The sequence below is a fragment of the Desmodus rotundus genome, chromosome 12, assembly GCF_022682495.2.
Source record: "Desmodus rotundus isolate HL8 chromosome 12, HLdesRot8A.1, whole genome shotgun sequence".
NCBI lineage: Eukaryota > Metazoa > Chordata > Mammalia > Chiroptera > Phyllostomidae > Desmodus > Desmodus rotundus.
Genome location: NC_071398.1, coordinates 89,216,838 through 89,229,464, shown reverse-complemented (window position 1 = coordinate 89,229,464; position 12,627 = coordinate 89,216,838). Strand labels below are relative to the sequence as shown.

General features: G+C 44.9%; 1 protein-coding gene across 2 annotated transcripts in view; it reads left to right on the top strand.

Annotated features, from left to right (window-relative positions):
• C12H1orf21 (chromosome 12 C1orf21 homolog) overlaps positions 1–12,627 on the top strand; it is a 188,893-nt gene that overhangs the window by 153,257 nt on the left and 23,009 nt on the right. For both annotated transcript variants that reach the window (XM_053915768.2, XM_024552706.4), the window contains exon 4: positions 9,588–9,664. In XM_053915768.2, the coding sequence (XP_053771743.1) occupies positions 9,588–9,664 (77 nt within the window). The remainder of the gene's footprint in view (positions 1–9,587; positions 9,665–12,627) is intronic.

Genomic DNA, 12,627 nt, shown 5'->3' with positions numbered 1-12,627 from the left:
AGGTCCCTCGATTCCCTGTTGTTTTTCATCTTTCCCCTTCCCGTTGCTTGCCTGGCCCTGACTTGCTTTGGTTCAGGAGGTGCAGGTGCTTTTCAGCAATGGCCACGAGGGGACTCCCAGGGGTCTGCCTGTGCCTTTGACATTGCGTGTCCGTCCCAGGCCTTTGTGTCGTTTTTAGGTATAGAAGCATAAAGGAGTAGTTTGAAATTGCCTGGGCTACCCTTACTCCCACCCTCTTTAGTTTATATAGATTTGGCTTTGTTAAGAATGCAAAATCGTTATTGAAACAGGTACAAATGCAGAGTTCCTCATCCTCTTAGCCAGTAACTCTGACCTTCGGCAACATGCAAAATATCTCCTTAACGTCCTTCTTAACGTTCTCCTCTGTGACCTCTCGCCTCCTGTAGTCGTTACAGGGAGGATGGGATTAACAGTTAATAACAACAACAATAGTAATAATCGTTGGCATCTGCTGGGCTCTTATCCCATGGAGGGGCTGGGCTTGGCTTTTGCTCTGAACTGACCCAATGCCCAGCAGCCCCGTGTGGGGTCCGCTGCCTGGCAGGGTACCGTCAGTGGCAGCTATTATTCATTGTTGCCATTGGTTTTGTAATTGTAAGAGACCATAAGTGACAAGCAATGGAAACTCTGTTTCTCTACTGTCAGATTATCACAGGAGCTTCAGTGAAATACACACACGTGGTCTGACGTCGACGCAAATTAAATATGGTTATAGCTGTGCTCCAGGAGTTTGTCTTCTGTAACGCTAGCTGGGAGGGAGAGGGTGGGGGAGGGAGAGAAGGGAGAACAGTGCATGTAGGCAAATGGGCCAGCATAAACGCACCTTGTTTTGGGGGGTTTTCCCCCCATAGTATGTTTTCTACCAAATGGCTTGCACGACAAATGTAGCATTCATATTTGTGAGATTTTACTTCAGTATCCCGTTTGAAAAATGGGATACAGTCTCTACTGATTTTATTGAGTTTTAGCAGGAAAACTTGGATTTTGTTCAAAGATACCCTTTAAGTCATCTTCACATAGTAAAAGTTTACACTATGTTACGGTATATGCCAGAATGTGAGCAGGGTTTTTTTTTTCTAATTATTCTTCAGAAAAGTGAATGCAACCTTTTATCTGAGTCACATGATGTAGGACGCTCTTGTATTTTGAAGAAAAAGTTTTGGGGAAACATAATAGCCTAAAACACTGTCTTTTGATGTTTATAGAGGTCTTCTGACAAAATCAGTTTTGTTGCTGAATGAGAAAAAATTCTAACTTAGTTACTGTTTCATCGTATGCAGCCTTTGAAAAGTAACTTTGAAACAATAGTAATACAGTGAGCGGTGCACAGGGCGGACACCGCTACCACTAAATGGTATTTACAGCTTGGGATCAAATTTCCAAGACAGCAAACGTTCGACAGATCAGACTGCATTTGCTTTCAAACCAATCAGAAGTGGCGAGGCCGACGTTGGAAGACCCAAAGGGTGCAGACCATGCACACAGATGTCAGATGCCCCTGGAAAGTCTAAATTGTTTCAGGAACCGTGAGTGTGGAAAGGCTATTATTCCAAATCAACATGACTTTCACGCACTCTGTGGTTTTAAATGGGTGTGGCTGAATTAATAAGCTGTGCATTATAAGTGGTCACCTGATGGTTTTCCGCCACAGCCCTAAAGGATTCCGTGTTTCAGCTCAGCCCCACATACCTCTGGCTGTCATCTGTATGGTTCACTGAAGCTCTTCAACATATTTTTCTCTCATTGCCAGTTCCTTTTTTTGGGGGGGGGGCGGCTTTTACTCAGGAAAAGGTTTTCACTAAAGTGAAAGAATGAGGGAGAGGCAAAGAATGAGGGAACAAGCAAACTGTCTCTTAAGACTTACCTGCCTTGTAGGACCTAGAGAGAGAAGGATAGAAAACCTGAGATCAGACGTTCAAAAAGCACTTTACCTCCTGATAGATGTGGTAAACTGAGGCTCCTCGTATCAACTCAGAAACCCCTAATTTGAAAGCCTCCTAATGAAACAGCCTCAGAGAGGTTAGAAATGACGGACCATTTGTTCTCACCGTGTCTCCCCAGCTTGGGGCGAGGCTGCCCAAGAGGGCCCAGCCCCATCCTGGCCCACATCCACAGGAAGTCCTCGCCTCCCACCTGTTCTGGGCAGGTGCACAAATCTGAGGGGACTCAGGGAGAAATAAATGTGGAAAAGCACAGGAGCTTTTCTAGAAAGCTCCTCAAAGACCGAGGCGATAAGCAAATACAGGCATCTGTGGTCATACACACCCCTTAAAGCATTTCAGGATCAATTCTGTTTGCAAAGGTTAGAATGAAAATAATACCTAGCAGCACCTTTTCTCCAAAAGGAGAATTTTTTAAAAAAGAAAAATGGTGCCTATGCTTTATTGCCTAAGTACCCTATTTCGATTGTAAAGAGCTTTTCAACCCTAATGTTAGCTCCAACCAACCAGTCTCTTCCCAGCCTCGGGCTAAAAGTACATCAATGAGGGAACAACGCAGGATTGGGTTACTGCCTGTGGAGACTGTGTGTAGAGGTCTACACTGGCTGCATCCATCCCCATTGTGAAATAATCGTAGTAATACGGGGAATTGACACTGCTGTCCGCTAGAAAGCCTGGGGCGCTATTAAGACCTCCACGCCCCTGTTTACTCCGACCTCTGCTGGGAGAGGTTTCAGGGAGTATAGGAGAGCGTATACCGGCAGGGAGCTAAATGTAGAATTAGCCAGGGCTAATCACAGAAGGGATGGAAGAAATAACGGATGAAAGAGGAGTCCATTCTTTCCCAGCAGTCAGAAACTCAAAACTCCTGTGTGTGAAAATGTAAAAAGATTTCTAAAAAACACACTTTTAAGAAATCATAATACATGCCACAGAGAGTTTATGCATTTTTAAAATGTATAATATATAACAACAGGAAAAAGATCTTTATACTAAGAGTTCACAGGCAGAAGAATAGAAGGTATGGCCACCATTGCTTCTTTTCTCCCGGCAACCCTTCCCTCCTGTGAGAGAGCACACCCCCACTGGAGTGGCTACACCTGTTGGGAAGGCAGGAGTGCTGTGGAACTGGGGCTGCCCAGGAAGACCCCCTGGCCTGCTGGGTTGCAGAGTTGGAAGGATTGAATGTGGGGTTGCCACAGGGCCATGAGAAGATGAAACCAGGTTGGCACGCTAAGATGAGAAGCAGGGAGCACGCTGCTCAGTGGGGAGCCGCTGCACGGTGCCCCAGATGCAGTCGGGCCTGAGCACACCTGTGCAGTCAGCCAAGCAACTCCCAGCCTGCGCACAGATGTTCTCTGCATCTGCACTGCTTCTCCGCCCTGAAGCTTGTTTCATCCGCTTCAGCAGAAATGCACTTCTGCCCAGCCCTGTTTCTGCCTTAATAACCACGTCACCTTTGCTTTGCTGCCCAGAAAGAGACCTTCAGGTGGAATGTCAGCCCATCCGTTATGCATGATATAGCAAGGGAGAAAAAATCATCCGCTAAGGCAAAAATCAGGCTGTCGGTCTCCACTCTACCTTTTCCTCTTCCATCTCCCCTACGCATTCAGTCGACCTCAAATCTTATGAATCCTCATATTACAATTTACCATTTGAGTTTTTCTCTGACATTTGCAATTTTTTTCATGTTTGTCTATTTTCCTTGTTGTTTTTTCATTGTTGTTTCTTTCAAAATCTTTTCCTTTTTTTTTTTTTGCCTTTTTTCTTATTGTTTCTCTCAAAGTCCATCAAGGTGCCTAGCATGGAGTGAGACCCCAGGATTTTTCTTGACAACTCTCAATTCCCGTGTCTCTTCCCAGAGCAGCTATCTTGTTACTGAGCTATCATTGATGGCACGCTCCCGGCTCCACAGGCAACCAGGGAAGTAGCACTACTTTTATTCCCACTTCACAGGCCAGGGAGCGGAGGCACAGAGGTTGTGAAACCCGCTCGGGGTCACACAGCAGGAAGCAGAGAGGCCGTCTGACTCCAAGAGCCCAGTCTCCTGCGGTCGGCTCTGCACACCTCCCTCCTCTTAGCTCAGCCTTTCACGGGCTCTCTTCTGGTTTTACTGGCACAGCTTCCTGCCCTCCTCTCTGCTTCCACCTCTGAAACACAATTCTGGCATTTGCCAGAAGCTTCAAAACTCCCTCAGGGGACCCCCGTGTTTCAAGGGAAAATCCAAATGCCCAAAGGTGAGCCCTCCCTGGCCCGGCCCCTGCCCACCTCACCACCCCATCACATCCCTCCTGGTGCCCCAGGCTCTTTCTGGCCGTACCAGGTTCTCAGTGGTTCTCAATAAGTGCCCTGTTCTCTCCTGTCCTGCCAGGGTCCTCATTCCTCCCCTCCACGCAGGCCTGCCTGGTCCCTTCTCCAGGCAGCGCCCCTGACCTTCTCATCTGAGTGAGATGTCATCCATCAGGACCACGCCCACCCCACATACCGCTATCATTTAGAAACATCTGTTTGCCTTCCTCTTTGTTTTTTCGTGGACGAGGATTATATCTCAGATCTCGTAGCACAGGCTGGCACTTGAGTGCCATTAAACAGTGATTTAGTGACGGATGGGCCAGTAGGTTTCTTTGCCATGGTTTCCACTGTGATTAGGGTGAATAGAGTTCTCCTGCCAACGCAGACACAGAGCAAGTGCAGGAGATAAACTTGTCTGTGGTTGAACTGCTGAGATCCAGGGTTGTTTTTCGTTGCAACATAACCTACCCTGTCCCGATACAAACATTTTAAGCAAGAATTAAATATGGTTCTTCCAAATGAGTTAATTCTCTTGGGTGTGCATATGTTCCTTTTGTGAAAAACTTGGAGATACATCATCTTGTTGACAATATCCTTAACTCCTAGCTCTCAGTGTAATTTATAACAACATTATAGCTTCTTCCTTTTAATTAATGGCGTAGTGCCTTAAAGACTTTGTTCTGAATTGATTGGTATACAATTAAATCTGTTCGGAGCAATTTCTTACATCGTTGTTTACTTTTTAAAGATTATTTTAAATGTTTCCAATCTACCTTGAGAAGCAACTACATGAAAAGGTATTTGGGTATTTTAAAACTGATTTACCCCACTTAACATTTGCTGGATAGAAAATGAGGTGCGTGGCTGTATTTTGTAGAAAAAAGAATTTCTATAACGTGGAGACTTTTCTTGCCAACTTCATTCCTACTAAATAATTCTAGCAAAATACTGCTAATTCAAATAGTCTCTTTGGGCAGGTAATTACAACGGAAGTGTTGACTTCACGTCATTGTAACGATACTGGTGGGCCCAAGTCCACAGTTGCGTCTGGTAGCTTGGGCCTTGCGGTTTGCTAACCATCCAAATTCTCACCGAGTGGGTATGGCTCAGCTCGTCATCATCACTCACAAGACAGAAGATAAAATTCCTTTATATTTGAAGGAGGCAGTGTCCTATCGTGTTAATACCACTCGGGAAATCACACGTAAAACATCGAATGAGCTTGTTTCCTTCCAGAGTACATTCTACGGGTTCCTCCCCAAAGCTGGAATGATTACTCATTTATTTTATAGCTCAGTGTGTTCCTATTTTTTAAAATATGCATGCGCCCCCTACGCCTCCTAATTCTCCTTAATAAGTGACCTTTTCGAGTCTTTGCGTACTTTCTGAACTGCAGTGGTCCACATGTACATAAAAACGCAGTCTGTGGGGAGGGCGGGATGCTTTGAGAGTTCCTCTTTAGTGCTTTTGTGTGTCTTGTCTGTGCAGACCGCGCATTAGCAGTCTCTGGAGCTATTATTCCCGCCCCCACTTCTTTAGGCCTCCAGCTTCCTGCATCCATCTGGCCCCTGGGATTCCTTTATACCGCTGGGCCCAGAAAAAGAAAATGAGGTTTCTCCCACACTTCCAACCCAGAACCAACGCAGGGACCCTCACAGGGAGGCCGCTGCCTGTGTCCATTCAGACTCAGAAAAACAACACAGACAAAGAAGTGACAGGGGGAAAAGCGGGTTCACCCCTCACCAACAGGGGGGTGAAGTTCAAGGGAATTTTTTAAAGAAGCTGTCAGTGCCTCTTGCCATCCTGACTTCCCCTTTGGGAGACGGCACCCAGGGATTGGAGAGCAGCAGTGTAAATACAGATGGTCTGACTGTCTCCAGCATCAGAGGAACTAGGAAGGGGAAGGCAAGTTTCCTCTCACACTGACGAGCGTGTTCTGTTCATAACGAAAGAAAATTATTCCAAGCAAAGGAGAAAGTTGTTCCATTCGCTGTTGAAATATACCTGTCACTACCTGACATTAGTTTGCAAGCACTTTGCAGAAATGGAAGCTTTTTTCAACTAATGGAGCCCCTAGGTATGAAAGAGTTCAGGGGGCTTCTGCTCTGCTGGGCCTCTCTGTTGACCCCCGAGGCAGCTCACAGAACCCCAGGGCTCAGTTTGAGAACTACTGTGTGGTAAACCAACTAGGGGAATCCTACGCGTGAAGGCATCTTCTCTCTGACTTAGAAGTTCTCAAACTTTTTTTTTGAGTTAAAGCCACTTGGGCCTGTTGTTTGAAATGCAGATTCCTGGGCCTCAATCCCCGAGATGCACACTCAGCCTGGGGATCTGCATTCTAACACACATCCAGATGATTCCAATAGTGGTAGGAATGGGTCAGGAGAAACTCTGCTCCCTGAATCTGAAATGCTGCCCACCCGAAACGAAGCAAAACAATGTTGAATGCAAACTGTCATTGAAAAGTAAAATTTTAAAAATATGTACAATAATAAATACAATGAATATTTATATAAATAATTAATAAAATGTTGAAATTTCACACACACAAAAAAAACCTGCTCTGCAAGCTGCCTGTTGAGGGCCTTTCAATGGCTTCAGCCTAGTCTCACTCAGTCCTAGTTTATTTTAGGTACTTCGTCTGTAAGTGTCAACTACCATTAAGATAGTTTTTTCTTGCCAAAGGAGACAATATCTTAGTTGCCTCTTCCATCACCTCAGTTTAATTCTCTGTTTCTGTACCCGGTGTGCCCAGATGTGGCCGGGCACGGCCCCCCTGTTGGGTATGCTCCCTCTGGGTCCCCATCAGCTTCCTTCTTTCTCCAGCCCCCCCTTCTTGGTTTTATTTGTTTGTTTGCTTGTTTTTTTTTTTAAAGACATCTCTTTCAACCTCCCCTGCCCCAGTAAATAGCCAGAGTAAAAGTTAAATGATGTCTGTGAGCAAAAACAGAACCGACTTACTGATGCGAAGGCAGCTGAGCAGTGGGCATATGAATGCTCTGGGTAGCAAGATGCCAGGTGTTCTGAGGGACACGTGAAAATATAAGAACGAATCCAAGTCACCTTCTTAAAATAAAGAAAGCCCACAAGGAGACAGACACCCTCTTGAATGGCAGTAATCAAGTGCTGGCCAGGATGTGGAGAAGCTGGAACCACTTGCACGACTGGTGGGAACATAAAATGGTGTGGCCACTTTGCAAAATAGCTGGGTGACATCTTAACTATTTGACTATACGCTTACCATACAACCTTGCGGTTCCACTCCTGGGAATCTACCCAAGAGAAAAGAGAAGGCGTGTCCTCGCAAAGACTTGTATGCAAACGGTCGTAGCAGCAGGGTTCATAATAGCCACAAAGCGGAGACTCGCCGGAGGAGTAGATGAACAGAATGCGGGGCAGCCGTCCATGGGAGTGCTGAGCGCTGACAGTAAGTGAGACCCCGAAGTGTGCTGCAGTGCGGATGAACCTCAGAAACGTTAACGCTGAGTGAAAAATGCCGGGCTATGTGTTGTTCCGTGTATGGAAATTTTATGTAAAATTTCCGGTATTAATTCCAATACTGGTTAACGTGAATAACTATTCGTATTATTACGAATCTAGAAAAGGAAATGGGTGCGTGGAGCAGAAAGCAGGCTCTGGTTTCCTGGGACTATGGCTGAGAGCAGGAAAGAACCGCCAGTGGATCTGAGGAAACGATTTGGGATGAGAGAATTTTTCTAAAACTGGACTGGGGTGACAGTGGCACAGCTCTATAAATTTACTAACATTTATAATTTAGTAAATAATGGATTTATGGTGCCAGGCCCCTAAGCCAGGCACTGCGGCACCCAAGGTGAAGAGAGGGTGTAGGTGTGCCCTCCTGGGGTTACTGCGTTAGCGTTTTCTGCTTGTTCTCCCACCTGCTTTGGAAGAAGTTAGGGAGTTCATTGGTTGTCGCCTGACTAGACCAGCAGAGAAAACAATACACATTTTACACTTTAAACGTTCGTGAAAACATTCCTGTTTAGTGTGAGGAAAGGAAGGTAAAATAAGCTGCAAAAGAATTGCAATGATTCTTTCTTTTCCTAGAAAATCATGCTCTTGCCCTAGGTTTTGGAATGCTAATGTTTTACAGACAAGCTCATGTTTCATGGTCAACAGAAGTCATTGGAACTTCATTGATGTAAGTGGCTTTTGCAGGCCTAGGAGAAACCTGAACTCGAAAGAGTTCATTCTGGGACCATCACTTTGCATGTGGTGAGAAGGGTGGGTTGGCCCATGCGAGTCCTATTCCTCCCCTTAGCCTGGGTCTTTCATTATTGCCACACCTCTGGTTCCTTTAGAATACTCTTTTCTTTCATGTTAGGGGTATGTGTTTTGTGAGCAAAGAATAAAGCACTTTGAATATTTTTTTTAAAAAATAACGTCTACAGCCCTGACTGGTGTGGCTCAGTTCGTTGGGTGTCGTCCTGTGAAGCAAAAAGTTCGCTTGTTCAATTCCCGGTCAGCGCACAGGCCTGGGTTGTGGGTTTGGCCCCCAATCGGGGCACATTCAAGACACAACTGATCAATGTTTCTCTCTCACATCAATGTTTCTCTCCCTCTCCTTCTCCTGCCCTTCCCCTCTCTCTTTCTCTAAAAAAAAAAAAAAAAAAGAATTTAATTAAATCAAAATAAAAAATAATGTCTAAAAATACAGAGTAATAATATTACAGTTACTGATACATCAGTATTTGAAGATTTGAGAATGTTTCTTTCCCATCTGGCTGAATAAGAAATCAGATTAGGCTAATAGCCAAAAAGTGCCTCTTGAACACAGGCTAGTATTGAATATTATTAATTCAATTGAATTCAATCCCAGTGTTTGTAGTGGGTGGAAAACAGTCAGTTTTAGTCATCCTTTCGCCTCCGTCACTGCCGCAGCCTTGTCCAAACTTGGCGTGTCGGTGACCACAGTTGCATGTCACAGAGAAACGCACCGAGTCAGCCCACCTCGGGAAGAGCCGTGGCTGTGCTTCTCTGCTCCTTCTGACACTGGAGTCTTCTGTTCTTTGGCTCTTGCTATTTTTAGTAGCTCAATTTAAGAATCAGATACTAACTACTCATCATTTTCTAAACAGAGTTGTGTAACAAACAAATTCCTTATAAAGCAAATTTCTCTGCTCGTGACGACCTTTGGCGGCTCTACCCGGACAGTGAGACATCTTTGCAAGGACTTCTGTCCTCGGGAAGTGACCAGCCGCGGAGGGTCCCAAACACACAGAGCACAGAGCGTGTCTGTGACGGAACTGCATGCTGTTGTTGAGCTGCTGGTTCTCACCTGGTCTTCTACATGTGTGTGTTTGTGTGTTTCAGGAAAAAAGTGCCAGTTCAAATGCAAGACTTAAAACCAATAAAGAGATTCCGGGATTAGTTCATCAACCCAGAGCAAAGTAAGTTCTAGTTCCTATTTTTATGTTGTTTTTAAAGCTAAAACTACTTCCGCAGTAAATTCCAATGTGCTTACTGGGTAATGAAGACTTAGTGTAAAGCGTCAGTGATTACGACCAGAGGGGTTTGGGGTAACGGAGCAGACTAGGGAGCCCCAGGCAGCCCCACAGTGTATGACAGAGCAGGCACTTACGTGACCGGGGAGAAGAAAAAAAAAGGGACTATCTTTATGACTGAGGGGTAAGAAAAAAAGTTGAAACAAGTCACAAAGGATACAGATCTTAAGGAAAGTGATTAATTATTTCGGCCACATTAAAATTAAGAACTGTTTATCAACACATACTGTAGTAAAGCAAAAGCCACAGAATGATGGACTAGTTTATGACACATAAAACTGACAACATTTGGATCTGCAGACGATATAGAGTATTTCTACAAATCGGTGAGTGAAAGACAGAGAACTCGGAGAAAAACAGGCTAAAGACATGAGCAGCCATTTCACTGAGGAGGAAACATGAATGGCTGATACTTATGAGAGAAATGACACGTCACACCCCAAGAGTAGCAAAACTTTAGGAGTCTGACAGTATAACACATCAACCGCGATGAGTTCCACCACGGGCGCTGTTAATGCCCGAGGGTGGGAACCTAACCTGGCACGGCTGCTTTGGAAAACAACTTGCGTCACCTAGTAAAATTGTACCTCCACATACCTTCTTGCCCCCGGCAGCTTCACTCTCAGGGACACAAAGCCTTGCGCATGTGTGCCCGCAGAAATACGCATAGCGGCATTGTGTCTGTGAGCTCTTAAAGCTCTTGAAGGTGAAACCCGAATGTCCACCAAAAATATAAGGGCAAACAAAAATGTGGCACGTTCTTTTGATGGGAATATTGCGTATCAGTGAGCATGAATGACCTATAGCCACACATATCAAGGTGAAGGAATCTCACGATGTAAGGTTATATAATAGTAAAGCAAGTAGTAGTACCTGCCTACGTATACTTTCAATCATTGGAAGTTCAGAAGCAGGCAGAACTAAGCAATCTGTAATATGTGTATCTATGGTAAAACCACAAAGACAAGCAAGGAAATGGCAGCAAGGCATTGAATTAGGAACAGTGGTGCTCTCCGACTGCATGGGAGACCGTGGGACCATGGGTTCTATTTCTTAATCTGGTTGGTCACAGGGGCGTCCCTTTATTATCATGTAAAAATGGACAAACCACATTTTATGTTTTCTTTACTCTGTGTTATGTCTTTCACAATCAAAAAGTTAACGAGAATAATGAGTAGTTTTCTAAATTGCTCTAGAACTGAATCTACCTTGGTCTGGTGACAAAATGGACTTTATGTAACGTTAAAGCTAGCTCCCCTTTCTTCAAAGATGCTCTGGCATCCCAGAGGGTACAAGCCTCTCTGGTGGTGCCCCCCCTAAATATTAGCAACCCCCCTGGGGCTCCTGATCACACAGTTGCCACCGTCACCCCACTCCAAAATAAATTGGACCACTGCATATACTTTATAGTAGCCCCATGAGTCAGAATCACAAGTAGAAGACGTTGTGTTAATTTCCGATTCCTCCCAGGAAACTGAGACAAAAATAACCTAGTTTGGAGCCACGTTAACCTGGCTCAGTGTCTGCGGAATTGCTTCGGCCACAGCTGCCGTGATACAGTGATTATGACTTTTCAGGGAGTGCTGCACGAGCTCAGGGGTTTAGTTCTTTGCTCTCCAGACATTCTAAAACTCACATCGTTTATAATGTCAGTATATTGGTATGGCCGATTTTAGCGCCCTTAGGTGAGTGTGCACTATAGTCACCACCCCTCCTTGTCCCTTCCCGGGGAATCGCTTTTATCTACACTAACTTTATCTGCCTTTGGGAACAACAGATATCTGATGACAGAGCCTAATTATCTTTTCATCCCGGCCATTTGATACATGCTGATTGTAAATGTTTCCCTTATCTCTGGAGTTCTAGGCAGAGACTAGATTAATGAGAATGTCTTTTGCCTTCAGAGTGAATACTAGCTTCACTTGGACCCACTGAAGCAGCGCACTTTGCAAAGTGACACGAGCTGACCCTCTCGGGGAACTTGGTTACATTGGTTCATGTTTTTACATTAAAATTATGAAGAAAAAGCCTCACCCAGCAGCATGCTTGTGTGTGTGTGTGTGTGTGTGTGTGTGTGTCTGTCTTGTAAACTGTGAGTGAGAACATCGGGTTTCTGGAATTCATCTAAGAAATCCTTCTGAGGGGCCAGAGAAGAGTTTTACTCTTCCTGCTTGCTGATTCATGGGATAAAGGACACTCTTCTTTATTATGCAGTTGTATAAAATAAGATAATGAGATTCGTTCCCCCAGGAGTGGAAGGACGATCTCGTACCAGACGATGGCAGATTCATTAATGACAAAGGCAGGTGATGCTCATGTCTTCACTTGCTCCAATTGTGGAGCACATTCTCAGGGACTCTGTGATCTCAGGCAAGTGACCTAAGGTCTCTGAGCTTCAGTTTTCTTGGAGGAAATGGAAGTGTCTTATAGGGCTGGGGGGGACATGAAATAACGTACTCCCGGTGCTCATCACAGCAGTGACTTGGTAAGAATGCCTTCCTCACTAGAAACCACCTAAATGCTCTCTAACTAGAGGTTGAGAAAAATAAACTACCCTGTGTTCACACAGTGGAACATGCCAGTTAATGTTAAATTGCTTCATCTAAAGTTAACACTTAAATTAGTTAAAAGGAACGTATCGGAGCTCTGTACAGTGCTGGACGGACCTGGCAAATGCAACCCCGGGAGGGGTGAGGAAGACTTGGAAGATTGCACGGGGCGTGACCCACTCTGTAAAGTTACAGCAAGTGAAATAAACCAGGGTGGGAGGTCAGTGAGCTCTAGGTTGGTTTAAGGTCCTAGCCTTTGTTTTTTGTTTTGTTTTGTTTTCATGGGCGCTCATTATACTA